The sequence below is a fragment of the Branchiostoma floridae genome, chromosome 10 (genome assembly GCF_000003815.2).
Source record: "Branchiostoma floridae strain S238N-H82 chromosome 10, Bfl_VNyyK, whole genome shotgun sequence".
NCBI lineage: Eukaryota > Metazoa > Chordata > Leptocardii > Amphioxiformes > Branchiostomatidae > Branchiostoma > Branchiostoma floridae.
The window spans coordinates 4,067,358-4,085,632 of NC_049988.1; the positions used below are offsets into that span (position 1 = coordinate 4,067,358).

Sequence of the window (18,275 nt, forward strand, 5' to 3'; positions counted from 1 at the left end):
ACTGCTCATGCAGTCTCCTTCAGCAATCTGACAGAAACGCTCTTGTCATGTGACGTAATGAGCATATGACATCAGCAAAGGTTCAAAGATCATTGGAAGTCTTTCAAGTTGGTACAAGGGGTTGACCCTTTGCTCACATCCCATGTGAATAAGATTATGTGTCCCGGGAGAATAGTTCAGATTATTCATTCAAAAAATCTAGTGAGTACAATTTTTCAATTGAAATTTTGTGTAGTTTTCAAACAGTTTAAGTTGTCCAACACAGATTAACTATTTTTTGTTTAACCTACACATTGCTATGATCATATTGTCCTAGCTTCACAACCTGTGTTTGCTCTCAACGTGTTAATTTTTGCCCAAGCTGAATTTCAACAAATCATGTGAATATTTTCTCAGGATGGTACCTGAATCAGTTTCTAGACGCCAAATCCTGATATGACTGCCAAAAGTTAGATTCTTTTTAATGAAATAAACTTGAAAGTAATTTTTACATTTTCATGACAACATTGCAACATATTTTGACGTCATATGATAAATGGCTTAAAAAGTAGCTTAGTACAGATTTGCCCAGCAATTGTTTTCAGATTATAATAAGGAATGTAAAAGATTTGTAGTACGATAACCAAGAGTAATGTCATCCATAAAATCAACTTTTTGCATGGTTTTACCAGCATTGTCCATTGCTTAATTGCTTAATGCTACCCTCAGTACTTTAAGTGTATTCAAGTAATAAGTTGAGCTCAAATCACTTTTGATTAGAGCCAGGTCCTGAATTTGTCAGGCCTAATGTCAAGATAGGATAAATTGTGAAGTATTTTTAACTTGCAACCATTGCTTACTTACTGCTTTAGTTTAAAATTTTCTTCTCTAGATGACTAAAGAAGTGTTTCTTTATGCACACTTTTCTGTATGTCAATATCATGCAGCATTAAAGTCTAGATTGGTCCAATGTGACGTCGCAAGTATACAATGTGTTCAAAATATTGAATTGTAATATATATCATGTTGGTCTGGCAATACTAAAGCTATAATTGCAATCTAATCAACATCTTTTTTTCTCATACACAAGGCTGTTACCCATACAAAAGGATCTGGATCAGCAGTCTCTATCAAATGTCAGCCAGCTGTCGTCCCGAGGCAGCATCTCGCGTAGCCATATGTCTATACGCCGGGCATCGTCACTGGAGTGCCTTGACCGAGATCAGAAGAGGGACTCAAAAGATTCGGAAGGTATCAGAATGATTTCTCCATCATCCAAAACAAAGAGTTTGCTAACTGGAATGTCAATGTAATGTATCTTTTGCCATTGAACTTATAAGATAATGAGAAAAATGCCGCCTTTTCAGACCACAGATTTTGACTTTTAAGTTTCGGAAGGGTTGATTCCTTTCATGGATAACGTTGGAAGAGATCAGTAACAATGAAACTAGCAGGAATAGCTAACAACAAAACCACAAGTTGCTTTTGGTCATACTTACTAACTTATATGTTGGCCTTTATAGAATGTGTCACCAGATGAGAGAAGAGGTATTGTTGAAATTTCAGATGTTTTTTTTAGAAAGAGTTCCTTCTAAATGGTATGAAAATCTGCATCACATATTGGGCATCTTTAGGGGATATACATTTGTAATCTTGAAGAATCATGACATTATTTGCATATATTTTCAAAATGAGAAGTAATGCGTTTTAAGGTCTACTGTGAAACAAATAAAAATTTGCTGTAATCAGAATTACATTGTAATTCCTCAACTAATATGTACCCCTAATGGCTATATGGTCCAAGGGCTCTAGAAATGGAGTTTGGTGCTGCCCTTAACCCTTACATAGACACGCTTCTGCTTTGGCCTGATTTGACTTTACCCCATCCAGACACTTTACTACCCTGACGCCTCCTGTCCACACAATAGCTGAAACACCCTCCGCCAAAATCCCTTTCTCTCAGCCCCAGCGGTTGACACGACAATCGGATACTGCATACTGCACTTCCCCCTATCCTCTCCACTGTCTCTCCTTGCTTAGGTCCTGGCAACCATCTCAAACCACCTATTCCCAACTCTACGTCAGATTCCGACATCTCCAAGAACAAGGTCAAGTCGGCGACCAGCCTGGTCAACCTGACCGAAAACTTGGTGATCAGAGAGGAGGCTGGCCCTCCCAGTAAAGCCGAGCGTTTCCTTGGGATCGGGAGTGCCGCGGTCACAAGGAAACCAGGAGTTACGAAAAAAGTCACCCAGGTTAGTACGTCATGTATGTCTGCTAGGCAAAGTGGGCCTGTTTTCACATAATGTAATCTGATGTACTTGGTGGCAACTGTGCAGCTTTTGTCTATGGAAACTGTCTTCGGCATACCTAACCAGTCTTACATGTATAGACTTTGATTAAACAGAATTAGCTACTTTTCTGTCACATGATCTTTTTCGGGTATAGATTATCAAGAACCAGCTTCAGGAAAAATATTCTCAGAAGACATAAATTATTTGTTTGTTCTTACAAGAGAGTTTTAATTGTACTCAGTCTGGTCCTTTTTCTTACTAAGATACTATGAGACATTCTTGTTAAATTCATCTGTTTTCATAGATACGTTCGTTGTGTAAAATAATGTCGCATTAGTTACAGCAAGTGCTTGGCATAGAAACGAAAGCTGCTTTCTACATAACAAGTCCTGTACTTCTTTTGCATATCATAAAAGCATTGGACAAAACTTAAAAGCATGGTAATTCATTAATTTATCAATTCACCCTGCATTGATAATAGCGATTCATACAATTGCAACTCCATATTTGGTTTGTCACTGACCAATGAAAATCAAACTAAAGTTAAAACAATTAAGAAACTGACCTATCGGCAACAGTTTTCCGAGATTCCTCAATGATACTTTTTTTCAGAAGATCAACGTTTAATCACTGCCATACTGTTTAAGTCCTAGTCTCACATTTTAACTTCTTGTGTCATGACTCTTTCAATCATGTGTACGCCATATTCCAACCTCCATTTCAAAATCCATGACAATTTGATTATGTGAAGTAATTCAGATCAATTTGGTACACACAGTTCTGATTTGAAATTGCATTTAAATTTCAGTTCAACATGATTGTTTTGAACTATTCTAACTTCTCTCACTCATATTAATACTCTTCTTGGTTTGAGCTGTATATGAATTTGATTTTCGATCTCTGTATACATGTATGCATATTCTGATTAATACCATCTAACGCTACACCTTTCCTGTCCTGTAACTACATCCTCACTCTTTTGTTCTTCTTACACGGCACCTCTAGTGGACAATGGGGAACATAATGGTCAGTGTTCTGTGTGCGTTAGTGTCAGTGTCGTTCCATGATCAGACGTATCATTGGTTGTCATCCCTAGCATCCTCCTTTGTGTTTGTACATCGTCCAATCAAAAGCACTAAATAGATTTTTTTTCATCAGATAGAAAAATCCTTTAGTGACTTAGTCAATCTGTGGTAGGCAGTGTAGCTTGTATAGGTTTGTCTCCAGCCCGTCATTTTGACAATGTTTTGATTGGAAAAGTCGTTGCTGACTGTTTTTTTATTAGCAAGAAATGGAGCAGCACCACTTTAAACTTTAAAATAGATTCTCCAAAACTCGTTTACATCAACACCATATACCAAGAAAAAAATCAGGAAGTCTGTTGCAAGATCTGACAGTGTTTGTTTCTGTAAAAATTGAACAACAAGCTACCGCATTATCGGAGAACTATAGAATTTAAAGAAAGATGTAAAAACATTCACATTTAAGAATAATTCAAGCTCCAAAGCAGGAAAGAAGAACAGGTAGTTGATCATCTGCAGAAAAATATATTTTTTTAAAGTAGACCATTGCATAATCATCAGGTACAGCAACATACACTGTAAGTCACTTTCTGTACAAAGAAAGTACATGTAGTAAGTTTCCCCAAATCATACCAATTGTTCCTTGTCAGGCTTCATTTGATTTTAGTTTAAACCTGATAGTAGAGATACGTAGATTGTGGCAGTGCTTTAAAAGAGGTTAGCCACAGCCTTTAAATAGAGAATAGCAGAATGAAATTAGATTAAGTAGAAGAGATAGTTAGGAAGAAGTAAATCTTTAAGAAAATGGATCAATCAAGATATTCTTATCCTTTGTAGATGCCACCTTCTTCAGGAGAACAGGTACCAAGTCACTTCATATGCATCTTGTAGGGAATGCAAAAAAAGATCGTAGAAAAGGCTGGGGTAGTGTGCTTAGAATAGTAGGTTTGCTGTCGCAAGTCTTAGCAACAATTGCAAAAATCTGTTTTTCGCACTTTATTCTATCATAGGATGCTCTGGGCTCAGGATGACAGAGATGATCGTCATTTTTTCAAAGTTGTAGTTTTACATATTATACTAGAAATTGAAACATAGGGCCAATGCTTTGGCTACCCATTTTGCGATGCTTATGCAATTGTATCTAAAACAGATATCTTAATGAAGCTGTGGTACAATTCAGTTTAGAATGAAGCTACCCCAAATGTACCACAGTCCAGTGAGATATCCCCTTAAAAATCTCAAGTTCTTCCATTGCAAGAGGAGTTTTCAAGAATTTTTTCTGATTGATGTTAACTAAGTGAAAGAAAATATGATGGCTCAAGACTCTGTCAACCTGAAGCCTTGTCTATTTGGAGATACTGATACCAAGCAGAAAATGCCGACAACCCTTTACACATAGAAAAATACAGGCCGTTGTGAAATGAAGGGCAACAGATGAAGAATGAAAGAAAATGATAAAGTTAGAACAAAAAGAAGAAACACATGGTCGACGATGTGTTCTCCATCTGTCCATCACTCTCCCTTCCTTGTATGCATTTGTACTATCATGGCATATTCCTTCATCATTTTTGGTGTGTTTCCCAGCACCTAACAAACATAAAGGCCATCTGCACACTAATCCTGACGTCCACAAACTACCCTTGCAGTGGACTGCGTTTATGGTCGTACTGGTTTTTGTGAGCAGTGAAGTGTTGTGATGGTGACGTCGTGAAAAAACTCAGTGAAATTGCCTGCTTTAGGACCGAATACTTCCCCCCCATAGCTAACCTGCACAGTTTTGATTTTACGATTACGGATGGACACACGCCTCTGTTGCTGATGACTGACTGACGGCTTGCATTTTGGTCCGACTCGCCCCCCACCCACAAGGAGGCTCACGTTAGAAAGATGACGGCATTTTTCGGTCATATGTTTCAGGTGTTATCTCTCGGAGCAGATGTGTTACCGGAGTACAAGCTCCAGTCACCCCGCATCCACCGCTGGACAATCTTACATTACAGCCCCTTCAAGGCAGTGTGGGACTGGATCATCCTACTGCTTGTCATTTACACTGCCGTCTTCACTCCGTACGTCGCTGCCTTTCTTCTGAACGAAGACGAAGCGAGGGCGAAAATGAACCGCGATCCCGACACGCGAAGGGACTATGGTCCATCCAACCGTTACGGGGACCCCTTAGTGATTGTGGACCTCATAGTGGATGTGATGTTCATTATAGACATCCTTATCAATTTCCGGACCACATATGTTAATAAGAATGATGAGGTGGTTAGCCACCCTGGCAAGATTGCGGTGCATTACTTCAAAGGATGGTTCCTTATAGACGTGGTGGCAGCCATCCCTTTCGACTTGCTGCTGTTTGGGTCTGAGACAGATGAGGTAAGTTATAATATTAGCCAAAGGCTAAGGGTGTTTACCGGTTCAATGGACTTAGTCCAGACTCGTTACAATGTCCAACAACCAAGGAGCAAAAGAAGTCGTGATCTGAATGCAAAATGATATCTGAAAGTTGTCATATACCCCCAACTTTCACTCCAAATGACTGTCAGTCAGTTCATTTTATCCATCAGGTGACACTATAAAGTTCCTACAGATGACTCTGTCACTCATAACATCACTATATAAAGGTTTAACACAATCAAACAACAGACCTGAAACTGGACTTCAGCTGAATTAGTATCCGCCCCTAATAAAGGCCTTCTCAGTACTGTAAATCTCTAAATATTCACAGTAGTTTTATGTTCCTTTGGCTTGTGTGGTGGCCTCTCAGCAAAGATTATTTTCAATCTGTGAATGTGTTACTCAGGTTGTTTCACCTGCGACCTCTTGATTTTAACTATGCTGCAAATTTTAAAGTACCGGACTTCAGTTAAGCCACTCCTTTCTCTGTTGTTTATTTATACGTAGCTGCTATCTGATTTCAATCTGTGACAAATTGAAATACGCATAATATAGAATTGATTTATTGATTTAAATAAAAGAACAGTAACTCTGAAGTAGGAGCCTTGTCTGAAGTACAAACAAAAAAATCAGACTCTGTCCCTGGTGCTGAAATAATAGTTATTCTTAAAACTGTTTTCACCTAACATATAGTATAATAAAGTATTTCATCTGAGGCCTTCCAAAGGATCCATGCTCATAGCAAAGGTGCAACTTCAACAAACATGCAAGTTTGCCCATTGAATCCCAATAGGAGCAGTAACATTTTGGCACCACTGAGCCATTACTTAAAGGATTGAATAATTGTTTTTCAGCCCAGTCTTTCCAATTAGCAACTGACCCATCCAAAGGTTCACATGTTCAGAAATGAAATTTGGTTGTCCAACTTAAGGATTTATCATGTTTCTACAAAGATATGAAAACTGGGTGAAGTTTGACAAATCTCTTCATCTTTAGACTATTATACTTGCATTTTAGACAACTATTCTTATGAACCAGCAGTACAACCTGCATTTCCATATTACAAGGAAATACCACGCAATTAAAAAATTAAAAACAACCAAAGAGTTTGAGGAATGGATGACAAATGACCTTTCCATATTTCATTTCAGACGACCACCCTGATAGGCCTGCTAAAAACGGCGCGCCTCCTGCGTCTGGTCCGAGTTGCGCGGAAAATCGACCGGTACTCGGAGTACGGCGCAGCGGTGCTGCTCCTCCTCATGGCCACCTTTGCCTTGATCGCTCACTGGCTGGCCTGCATCTGGTATGCAATAGGGAACGTGGAACGGCCTCTGTTGCCTGCGAAGATCGGCTGGCTCGATATACTGGCAAAACAGACACACCAGCCTTACACCAATGACAGTAACAGTGGGCCGTCGCTCAAGTCGAAGTACATCACCGCGCTCTACTTCACCTTCAGTAGCCTCACCAGTGTGGGGTTTGGAAATGTGTCTCCCAACACAAATGCAGAGAAGGTCTTCTGTATCTGTATTATGCTCATTGGATGTAAGTAGTGAAGGTTTTTGTTTGGTCTAATATGTAATCTGATATTTAGCCTTTCGGTTCTGCCCTTTCAACCAAGAATTTCCTCTCACTGGTGAAACATACTTGATATTTGCTTAGTCACCCTCCCTTCACAAATTTTAGGTGTCTCCTCTATTACGTCCAGTTTCTGGAGCCTATGACAAAATTTTTGGCGATGCCTCTAGGGTGGATCCTGCTTTGTTGTATTGGGATTGGTAGATATTTTGCCTATCTAAGAAATTACTTATTAAAGGTATGCCCTGGAAAATTTTTGAGGGCGCATAGCAGATAAGAACTCCACAGCTTTGTGTAGGAAAATTGTCATTTTGAGCACTTTGATCAATTTCATGAATTTATAAAAACTTTACATGTACTTAATCGCACACCAACTCTTCTCCACAGCTCTGATGTATGCCAGCATCTTTGGCAACGTATCAGCAATCATCCAAAGGCTCTACTCAGGGACAGCCAGGTATCACACCCAGATGCTCCGTGTCAAGGAGTTCATACGTTTCCACCAGATCCCCAACCCTCTACGACAGAGACTGGAGGAGTATTTTCAGCATGCCTGGTCGTACACGAATGGTATCGACATGAATGCAGTAAGTATACTAATATCTTCGTGTTAATTAACAGGGATGAAAAGATATTTTTACTGACTTGAAATAGTGTAGATTTGATAGATCATATTTCATGTTAATCTCAGTTATCAATATGCTTACATGATAATAAATATACTTTATGATAATCATTACAATTTCATACCCAAATTAATGGCTGAATGCAAGTTGAGAACATTTATTATGCAGAGATAGAGATAGAGAGAAAGGAAAAACAAATATTTAGATTACAATGTATTAAGATTTAGCAATATTTTATACATGCTATTGGTTGGTCTGAAGTTCTCTGAAAAGACACTATAGAGGATACTATGTTGTAATACTACAATGTGGTATGTTTCATAAGCTGCCTAGATAAATTTGGTATTTAGAAATTAAAGCATTTCAGAATTTGCTATTTTCACTTAGCTGCATTCTGCTAGACAAAGTATTTTTAGTAAACTTCCTACTTTTTTACATCAGATTCCATAGTTGCCTTGCTTGCCAAATGCTTAAGCTTGATTTGCCTCATGAAGAGTCAAAACTACCTTAAAGTAGTTATAAATATCTGTAAATGAAGTCTGATTGATGAAGTCGCTAATCCTGATTGCACCTGAGCACTTGGCTGCAGCACTTGGCACTGCACTAAGCTACATCTTCACCATTGCAGAACAACTCTTAGTACACATACATGTGATTGTACATGTACATGGTGGCCATGACATTGCTCAGCTTTATATGAGCTGCACAGCTTTAATACATGCTTTGCTATCATTTTTCTTCTAGCTAAGAATAGATGCTGTTTTTTTTGGTGGGACATCTGGTACAGCTAATATCACTTTTGCCTGAATACAGCATTTGTTGTTGTTGTCTCTATAACTGCTCGTTTTGTCAATAGATGGTAACATGGGCTGTAAATCAGGCTTATTGGCACCTAAACTTGAGCTTTCTTCCCAAAGTTAGTCAACCATGATAAAAGCCCTCTTTAACATATTGTCCAGGTTATGGTCAACCTGACAAAGACAAAGGCAAAAGAGGATAAAGATGGTTCAGATTAGATTTTGCAAACCTGTCGCTAAAAGTTATGAAATCTACTATAACAGCAAAATGAGTGTGCATGACATTGGCATGTCAGTCCGCCAAGAAAGGTGGCCATTGCAAATTAAAAAAAGGTTAAGATTTGGGACTGTATTGTCTAATGGCAGTTCACTTTTATCCACATGGTAATCTATATCCGTTGTTTTTAAAAACGAGGTGTTTAGGGATGTCTAGTCGACGGACATTGGTTTCAAATTGCAATATTTTCATAACATCTGAAAACAGCCGTTTGTCGACTTGATATCCATAAATACTCCGATTCTATATACAACGGATAAAAGTTACCCCGCGGATAAAAGTGAACTAGTGTTACACTTCAGCTGAAAATGCTAAGGAAATGTTAAGGAAAGGTATGGAATTGTTGATTAGACACTGTGACAGTTCAAGGTTGTTAAAACCCACACATTACAGTCCCCCAGTACAAGCTCGAGAGTGCAGGAGGTATTCCAGCAATCCATGCATGGTGCTGGGGCCATGTGTTTGGATGACTTGGATGTTGTGAGTAACCATAGCAACACTGCCTCATTCTGGTGTAACAGAGCAGTCCACTTGAGACAGAGGGGTGATCTTGTTGACAGTCTATAACGGGTGGTCACGGGTGCTGTTCAATCTCTTGTGCACAAAAACATCTCTATTACATTGTCTTCTTTGTTCCTGCCCTGTATTGAATGGTGTAAAAAATGTGTATACATAATATCATGTACATGTACTTTGCACCCAACTATTTTCTGGAATGTTTGCACAACCTCCTTGGCACAACAGAGCATTTTTATGGTGAATTTAGATGTCAATTTCCAAATACCACAATGCAATATTTTTTTTTTTTTTGAAATGTGCTAAACTGGTGCTACAATGTACTATGCCACACTATACACAGCCTCAAGTTGTCATCAGAAATAGGAACAACAATAAAATATTTTTATATAAGTTTTTAATGATTCTTGAACTAGTTGAGCTGTAAAATCCAACACAAAATTGGACTCAACCAAATTTTCGACTGAACAGCACCAGTCTTTGTCAAGGACTCAACAATCCACTGATAAGCAGATAGGACACGTGACTCAGTAAGCAGTGGATCATAGGTTGCATGAAGTCCATGGCGCCCACGGTCTCTGTTCAGGGATGGTTGTATAGCTCTGATGATGATGATGATGATGATGATGATGTAGATGGCTTCTTTTTGGTTGGAAATTAAAAAAGCCATCTACACGCCATAGACTTCCTGTAACCTATGATCCACTGCTCACCGATTCACGTGTTCTATCAGCATAACGTGACGTCGTGGCAGCAGTGGATTCTTCATTCTTCTACCAACACAGATGAACTTTCAAGTTAAGTTTTTTATGAACTGTTTGTTTTTCTCTCCTAGGTTTTGAAGGGATTTCCTGAGTGCCTACAGGCCGATATCTGCTTACACCTCAACCGCAACCTGCTCCAGAACTCCCCAGCCTTCAAGCACGCTAGTCAAGGCTGTTTAAGGGCCTTGTCCATGAAGTTCAAGACCACTCACGCGCCCCCGGGTGACACACTCGTGCACAAGGGGGATGTGCTGAAGGCCCTTTACTTCATTTCGAGGGGCTCCATCGAGATATTGAAGGACGACGTTGTGGTAGCTATATTAGGTGAGTGTTGGCATTACACTTATGGCGCAGTCGCATAGGTCGTACAGTAGTCATACAAGTTTGATGCCATAGGATTTTCAAGCAGGCCGTGACAGAACCAACCACCGCCATGACTCCAAAACAACACACTGTATAACAAGACAGTTGAACTGTGCAGGAGACTTATATTTTTGTCCTCTAAAATGCCCGAAATTAGCAATCGTACGAAGATCGCACAAATGTTTGTGACCGTGCCCTAACACTCAGTTAGTTTTGGTTATCACTTCCTATCAGTCTATTGTAATAGACTCTTTAATGTTCCCAGTCACATGATAGTTAGACGTACTTGCACATAGATATGGAGGCTTGACGGCACCGATCCAAATGTAAATCTTTTGGGTTACTACATTAACAATTATTGGATTTCATACAGTACAGATTTCTGAGTAGTAACCTTCAAGCAAGGGAAGCAAATGTCATTTCATTTACATGTATAATGATGATAATGAAGTTTAGACATGATATTATATTAGGTTTGGAACTTAAATGCATTATACAGTATTAGTTGGTATTGTCATTCATGGTACCTTACATGTAACGCTAGTTAACCTTTATCCAGGTGGTAACCTTTATCCGTTGCTTTTGAAAACAGGTTATTGGGGGATATCACGTTGATGGACTTAAGTTTCAAATTGGAATATTTTCAGGATATTGCAGTTTAAAACTATCACCCGCCGACTTGATGTGCCTAAATACACTGTTTTTAAAAAGCAACGGATATAGGTTACCCAACAAATAAAGGTGAACTAGCGTTACCTACAGACAGCTTGACCCAACAACTTTGTCCTCAGTATAGGTTCGTACATTTGGCAATGCTCCAAGATTGTCCAGTGTTCATCTATAATATAACATTTTGTAAGGATGTGGTCCATTGCTGCAAGGAAATCATTCAAAAGCAGCTTTCTGAAAAATCTGGTACTACATGCAGTAGACTATCCATTTACAGTATAGAATACGTAATCCCTATTCGATTCATTACCAACTTAACATGCCAGGCAATTGGCAATGTATTCCAATTCTGTAACCTAATGGCATCCTCTCTTCTTGTAACAAGATTTTAGTGAAGTTAGCTGGAAATGACGTACAGCGACATTGCCCTAAGCCTGACACATGTACATGTAAATTACTTGATCTTCCCTACTGTTATGAAAGGTTACACTATTACATTTCTCATTCATGTCTGTGGGCCAAAATTGCTACACTTGGGGCCATGGTGGGATGAAAATTTCAGTCGCCTTCTAATATTTGTGTCTAGGAATGCAATAAGGTTCTGTAGTAGACTGTCTACTGTGATCTTTTAGCCAACCGGAGGGGCTAAAATTATTTCGACCTATTTAGCAAATACCTGCATTGCAATCAGTTTCCACAAGCTTAGGGTAGATTGAATACAAAGTTAACAAGCATTTCTTTTTCTTGGTCATCATATGTCAAACAAATTGGTTCAATACCAGGATATCAAATTTAGTTGCTTTCTCTATCTCTTCAAACAAGATTTTGGATTTGTGACAAAGTCAAAGGGATTTCTGAACCAGTTAAGCTCACTGAAAGGTGAATCTTCTACAGATTGTGACACAGAAAAGACAGACATTATATTGTACAGTTACATTGTATATCATTAAGGTTTACTGTAGCAGGAAAAAATTCTCCAACTAGTAGATGTTTTTTAAAAGTACAACGCTTTATTGACCATTGCTTGATGTCCCATATTAAGGATTGTGACTCCAGGTTGAGCAAAACAGCAAGGATTTGAACTTCAAACCAACTGGTAATAGGGTTGCTAGCCAATGGACTATGCACTCGACTTGAATGCCATTTACAATCATGACAGTTTTCCACATGACCTTAGCAAATGAAAAAGTTCAGTTTCATATATTTGTTGTTGCGTCCACATTGGTGTGGTTGTCTGCAAACTTTGCTACTTTATAACATCTGCTTCAAATTCTGTGGAGCCAGCAGCCCATGTTTGCATCAAGGTATGGGCAATGATTGATAAAGAGTTGCATCGTCATTTGGATGGGGAATTGTAAAGCTGGTTTCCCCTGCTAAGTTGGTTCAAACCTCTGTAAAAAAAAAAAGGATCCCAACACACTTATGGAGAAGAGTAGGCTGACCTAGTGCTTGACTGAAAATGCATATTAGCTGTAGCAAAGTCACATTCCACTTACTAGCTAATGAAAAATTGTCGTTCTCCGTCCTCTTTGAGGTTGCCAACATTACCTTTTTATTGTCTCCAGGTAAGGACGATGTGTTTGGTGAAGACCCTCTGAAGAACGACATCATGGGCAAGTCGAACTGTGACGTGAGGGCGCTGACCTACTGTGACCTCCATAAGATCATCCGAGACGACATCCTGGAGGTGTTGGACATGTACCCAGAGTTCACCGACACCTTCATGAAAAACCTGGAGATCACCTTCAATCTAAGGGATGTGAGTGGTACCAATATGTAGTCACTGTGTTACATGTATAAGAAAGTTTTTGTCATGCCTGGGTTGAATATCGGTTCATACGGGTGTTCAAAACTGGTGCATAATTCTTACAGTATGGATCGGTGGGTCTTCAAGTTGTATTGCACATGTTTCCATCAAATGATTTGAACGCAGTTTGTGTCCGTCGTGTGTGCCACTTTTGAAAATGTAAATATTCGATTCAGACATTGGAATTGTTGTCTACACTTTTTTTGTTTAATGTACCGAATGTGTGCATTTTGCATTAAAATTGTTTTTTTGAATGACACATAGTAGATAAAATACAACACAGTGTATTCCTCATCCCCATTGGTCCCAGCCCTGACGTGGCTTAGATTGTGGGTCAGATTGCCCATCGGCCTTTGGGGGATTCTTTCCAAGGTTGGGCAGGTACCTTGGGTGATACGGAATACATTTTACGTCATACCTGTGACGCGAAAACGTTTGGTACGGGTGTTCCGGACCGGGTGATAACTTCCATATCACACAGGTTCAAAAGTTGTATCACACAGGCTTTCTTTGAGTAAATCAAACCATTTTGAGCAGGCCCAGTGTGGCACGGTTGGCAATTCAAATACCTGATTCGGACGTTGGAACATTGCTGTTGTAATGCTTTTTGTTCGAGGGCACCAGCCTCCGCCTTCGGCCGTCGGGTGATCCGACCTGCGGTCAGGCTGGTACCTCGAGTGATACGGAATACACCGTGAACTTGTATTCTATATGTATTCCATATATTCTGTTTGTATTTCCCCTCATACATTAGCCTGCTTGCCTGCAATAGGTCACCAATTCAATCCTAGGGCTAGCCATCTCAATACCCGACTAAGTGCATCCCAAAGACTTAAAAAAAATAGTACATACCGATATTGCTTAAGCTGCAAATATCAATTTGAAATCGAACACAACATGACTAGCCGGTACATGAATGTCCGAATGTGAACCGACACAAGATGTCTTTTATACCGCGAACACTGGCCCAAAAAGCTGCCTGTGTGTCTAGCTAAATGTTGATGTAAATAGATTTCGAGATTTTATATTGATTGCTGTCAAAGTGCATGTAATGATGTTTATTGTAGTGCTATCTTATGTAGTAAAATCAATGCAATTCAGCCCCTATGGGGGTTGATTGGAAATAAAGTTTCAAAGTTGAATCATTACCTCCTCCCAGGAGGAGTCCAGCGCCATGTTGAACGATGAGGACGGGACTCCTGCCGAAGCGCCGCCGATGTCCACCGCAGCGGGCCGACCCTTCATGAGGTTATCTCGCTACTCTCTGAGGAGGAGATCATCTGCATCTGTCTCAAGTACGATATCTTGCAGACGTTCATTTTACTTGACCCTTAAACTGCCATAACCGGATATATCCAGCACACATATACATGTACATGCCCTGTGTGCCATGCCCGGTTATAACCGGGATAGCCTATTCCCCCAAAGTAGCAACTTTGCGCGTGTGTAGCGCACGAACCCCGGAAGTTAGGGACTTCATCCTTGTTCAGGTGTCTCTTTTCGGCGGTCAACGGGCAACCCTGGCACTAATAGCATTTTATAGGGCTGAAACTCTGGCAGTTTATGGGTTAATAGCAAATCACTTGTATCAGGTACTTTGCCTATATACTAGATTTCAATCCTTCTACCCAGAGATTACTTGATAAAGCCTGAACAAACATACATTTGCTGTGTGTAAAATGTACATACCATTAGTTTTATTAAAATCATACTTCAATTTGTCTGCTAAAGGGACCATATACATAATTTCCATGTTATCAAAATTTACAGAAACTTCTTAACACATTTGCATCATAATTTCATATTTCTGTCATTTACTAACAGTGCCCAAAAACAATCATTATAGGATGGTCTTTGGTGGCACCAATATACACTCACTACCCTGGGCTGTTACATTTAACAATTCATAGCAATGCATATGGCATGCTCTTTGAATATTGTTATGCAGTGCATATGATATGGTTGAATTTATCAAAGAAATCCCCATAAAATATCGTGATAATCTTTCATAATGAATTGAATGCTTTTCCTTCCATATCCATGTGGAGTTTTAATCAGTTTTACAACAGTACTGTATTGTTTCAGGTAAAGGAAAAGCAGAATCAAGTGAAGCAGTAAAAGTCAAGCCCTCCACAAGGCACGCCCAGGCACAGAGGACTCAGAGTGGTGGAAGTCATTTCAGGTGACTTTTTACCCAGGATGCTCAAATATGCTCATATGTTAGGCCACACCAATTTTATTTGTTGTTTCTCGGATTTCCTAACCCTATTTTTTAAATTGATGGCCACACCTCGTGTTGACAAAATTTCACTGCCTCTCCTTTCTCAAATTAACTATGGGCCTGAGTCAATTCCAGTAGCTGTACTTGCCTATTTTGGACGGTACATTTATCATTTTTCTTTCAAACTTTGAACTTTGCTACCAGGGACCCCCTAATTGTTGAAATGCTGTTATTTCTGTTGTGTAACTTGAGTAAGCCCCTCTATCTTTCCTACCCCCTTGTACCTTGTACGTTGTACCTTAGTCACTTAACCCAGTATTCCCGGGTTGTGGGGGCACTGCATGCCTACCCCCGACTTTTTGCAAAAGTTTTTTTTTCCAACCGACCAACCCAATTCTTTTCTAGAAAAGTCCGAGAAACAACAAATAAGATTGGTGTGGCCTTAGCATGAATGGCTATAGTGATATCCAAGTGCATCTCATCACTTTAGCTTTACGTACCTTTCAAGGACTCGAACTCCTAACCTCTGGATCCACGGAATTTAACCCACATGGCAAAGCAGTAGGGTTAAGTGTTGCTTCTGCATCAGAGGAAATTACAAAACATTATTTACTGGTGGCTCATTGTTCTGTAGGGATAAAGTGGCTACAGTCTGGTTGATTACTACATGTGTAGGCACATGAGGATGAAATACTTTTTGTGCCTTACATACATTGTACATCAGCCACACCTCTTATAGGGTCCTATAGAGATATGACTGAGGCATAAAAGTTCAAATGTTGTATACAATATAATGTAAAATATCTTAACCTTACATAGTGCTAACCCTAAAAGACAGTGTGCCATGAAGCCTCCAGCTATGTGCAAGCATGTTTTACCTTAGTTTGAGTAATGGGGAACAACAGATGATAAACCGGACAGTGAGTGTGAGTGAGTTGCGTTAAAGTCTTTACTACACTGTACATGTCTAACTACTGCAGCCATGCCGGTTTGTCCAGTGACGAGGGGGACGGCGAGTCAGCCAGCGCCAGTCCGAGCCCCGGTCCGGGAACAGGTGCGGTCGAGATGTCATCCTATGTCAGCCAGGACACTCAGTCTTCCTTCTTCACCTTCGAGACTCACGAGCCCAGACAAGGTCCACACATGCCGTTTGTTTGTTATGAATATATAGAATACAACGTACTGTGTATTTGGTATCCCCTAAGTTACCAGCCGAACCGTGGGTAGGTTCATCTGAAGGCCGGAGGTTAATCCCATCAGCGGGAGGGCTTGGACCGATGGTGATACAGAATTCACCTTGTTGTATTCTATTTCATTTGTCAGATACTGGCCCGTTTCAATGGGAAATGCCCCAAAAGCTGTATCTATTGTTGATGTATGTAATATCTTGTAATTCTTTTTGACAATTAAATAGTAAGGCTGAACCTGACTATTTGGTAGCAATCAAGTTTGAAACTTTTTTTTTCTCGATTCCCAGATCCATCTACAGTGAAAAGGGACCAGGACCAGGAGAGTGTCGTGTCCGCCCCCACCCCCACGCAGAGGGCGCCCCCTCCCCGGGGCCAGTTCCTCTCCCCCTCCCACCACAGGAGGACCCGAGACCTTGTCCCCGCGGACTCCAGTCTGGGACCCTCTGTAGTGGTCGAGGATTGCACGCGCTTCGTGGCAAACTCTGAACTGCAACGACAAATCGCGAACCTTCAACAGCAGCTGAACAGGTTGGAGAGTAAGATGACTGTGGAGATGGCTCAGATTTTGGGCGTGTTGAGACAAATGCAAGCCAGTGCAATTCCGCCCGTTTACTCGGGCGGAGCGCCCGTTCCCTCTCAGACTCAACCTCCGCCCTACCCCCGGGGAAGGAGTCTTTCCCACCCTGTAGACGATCCGTTGTTCTTTCCAGCGGTAGACGCGGGGATGCTAACGACACTTACACGGGCAAGCCAGTCCTTGCCCAGCCTTCCAGAGCAAATCCCTGCCTCAGAAGTAGCCCCGTCCATGATGGAACCCGAAGGCTCTGCACACTCAGGTGATGGGGGTGCAACAGCACCCCCTGTGGCAACAGTTGGTGCTGCAACTGCCAGGCACCTGGACACAGATGTGTAACCGCAAATGTATTCTGGGAGAGACCTGCATCTCTGTGATCTTCTGACAAGCTCACAGGGATTTTCTGCATCTGTGTTGGGATCTGATATGACTAAATGTGCACCGGGTGAAAGTTACCAGGAATGAATTGTTTCTATGGAACTGAAACACAAGTTCTTGGATGGTTCTTCAGGATTAGTGTGCTGTTTGGTACCAAATACCTGTAACAGGAACTACAACTGTTTCTTCTGTATTGACCAAGAAGGACCAAGCAAGAACGATCTTGAAAAGAAAATGGGGTGTGTAGTCTTGCGTGTGGTACAACACCAAATCTTATCAACATATGTGACTCTTCGGATGATAACATGACAAATGCAGCGTTTGAAAAACGACATCGAACGGGATTCTGATGTTGGATTTCCGCCACGTCATGCAACTTACTTATTTTTCAAGCTGCATCGTCACCCTCCAGTTCAAACAACTACCAATAAGTGCAGCAAAGAGGGTGTCTTGTATACTTGTGATTCAAGAACTAGAACCATGTAGTTGTAGTCCTCATATAGAAGTGGCTGGAGTGGTGAACGAACCCATGGGCCCATCGGCTACAAGAGGAAAACCAAAAAGAATACGATGTACATCTGTCCGAGAGATAACGCACACCAAGGGGAGAGCGTGTAGAATTTCGTACCCTCGGTATGAAATCACGAGTCTCCTGCTTAACCGTTAACGTCAGGTGGGAATGGAGACTGCTGGGAAGTTGCCTACCCTGACAAATGTTGAGAAATTATGTTAATGCTTGCTGGGGAATTTTTCTTTCTTAAAAAGAGGCTGAAAAGCAATTATATGGACTCAGACTATACTCAGCCTGGTTAAGATTTCT

The 18,275-nt window shown here is 40.5% G+C and overlaps 1 protein-coding gene across 4 annotated transcripts in view; it reads left to right on the forward strand.

The window, feature by feature from the left end:
• The window catches only part of LOC118424164 (potassium voltage-gated channel subfamily H member 6-like), a 109,685-nt gene extending 91,674 nt beyond the window's left edge, over positions 1-18,011 (forward strand). For 2 of the 4 annotated variants that reach the window (XM_035832696.1, XM_035832700.1), the window contains 11 exons: positions 1,070-1,230; positions 2,020-2,234; positions 5,213-5,671; positions 6,844-7,240; positions 7,661-7,860; positions 10,325-10,577; positions 12,851-13,044; positions 14,252-14,387; positions 15,178-15,274; positions 16,294-16,448; positions 16,791-18,011. In XM_035832696.1, coding sequence (XP_035688589.1) covers positions 1,070-1,230; positions 2,020-2,234; positions 5,213-5,671; positions 6,844-7,240; positions 7,661-7,860; positions 10,325-10,577; positions 12,851-13,044; positions 14,252-14,387; positions 15,178-15,274; positions 16,294-16,448; positions 16,791-17,416 — 2,893 coding nt within the window. In that variant the 3' untranslated portion in view covers positions 17,417-18,011. The remainder of the gene's footprint in view (positions 1-1,069; positions 1,231-2,019; positions 2,235-5,212; positions 5,672-6,843; positions 7,241-7,660; positions 7,861-10,324; positions 10,578-12,850; positions 13,045-14,251; positions 14,388-15,177; positions 15,275-16,293; positions 16,449-16,790) is intronic. The other 2 variants (XM_035832698.1, XM_035832699.1) reach the window with 2 other exon arrangements.
• The last annotated feature ends 264 nt before the right edge of the window (positions 18,012-18,275 follow it).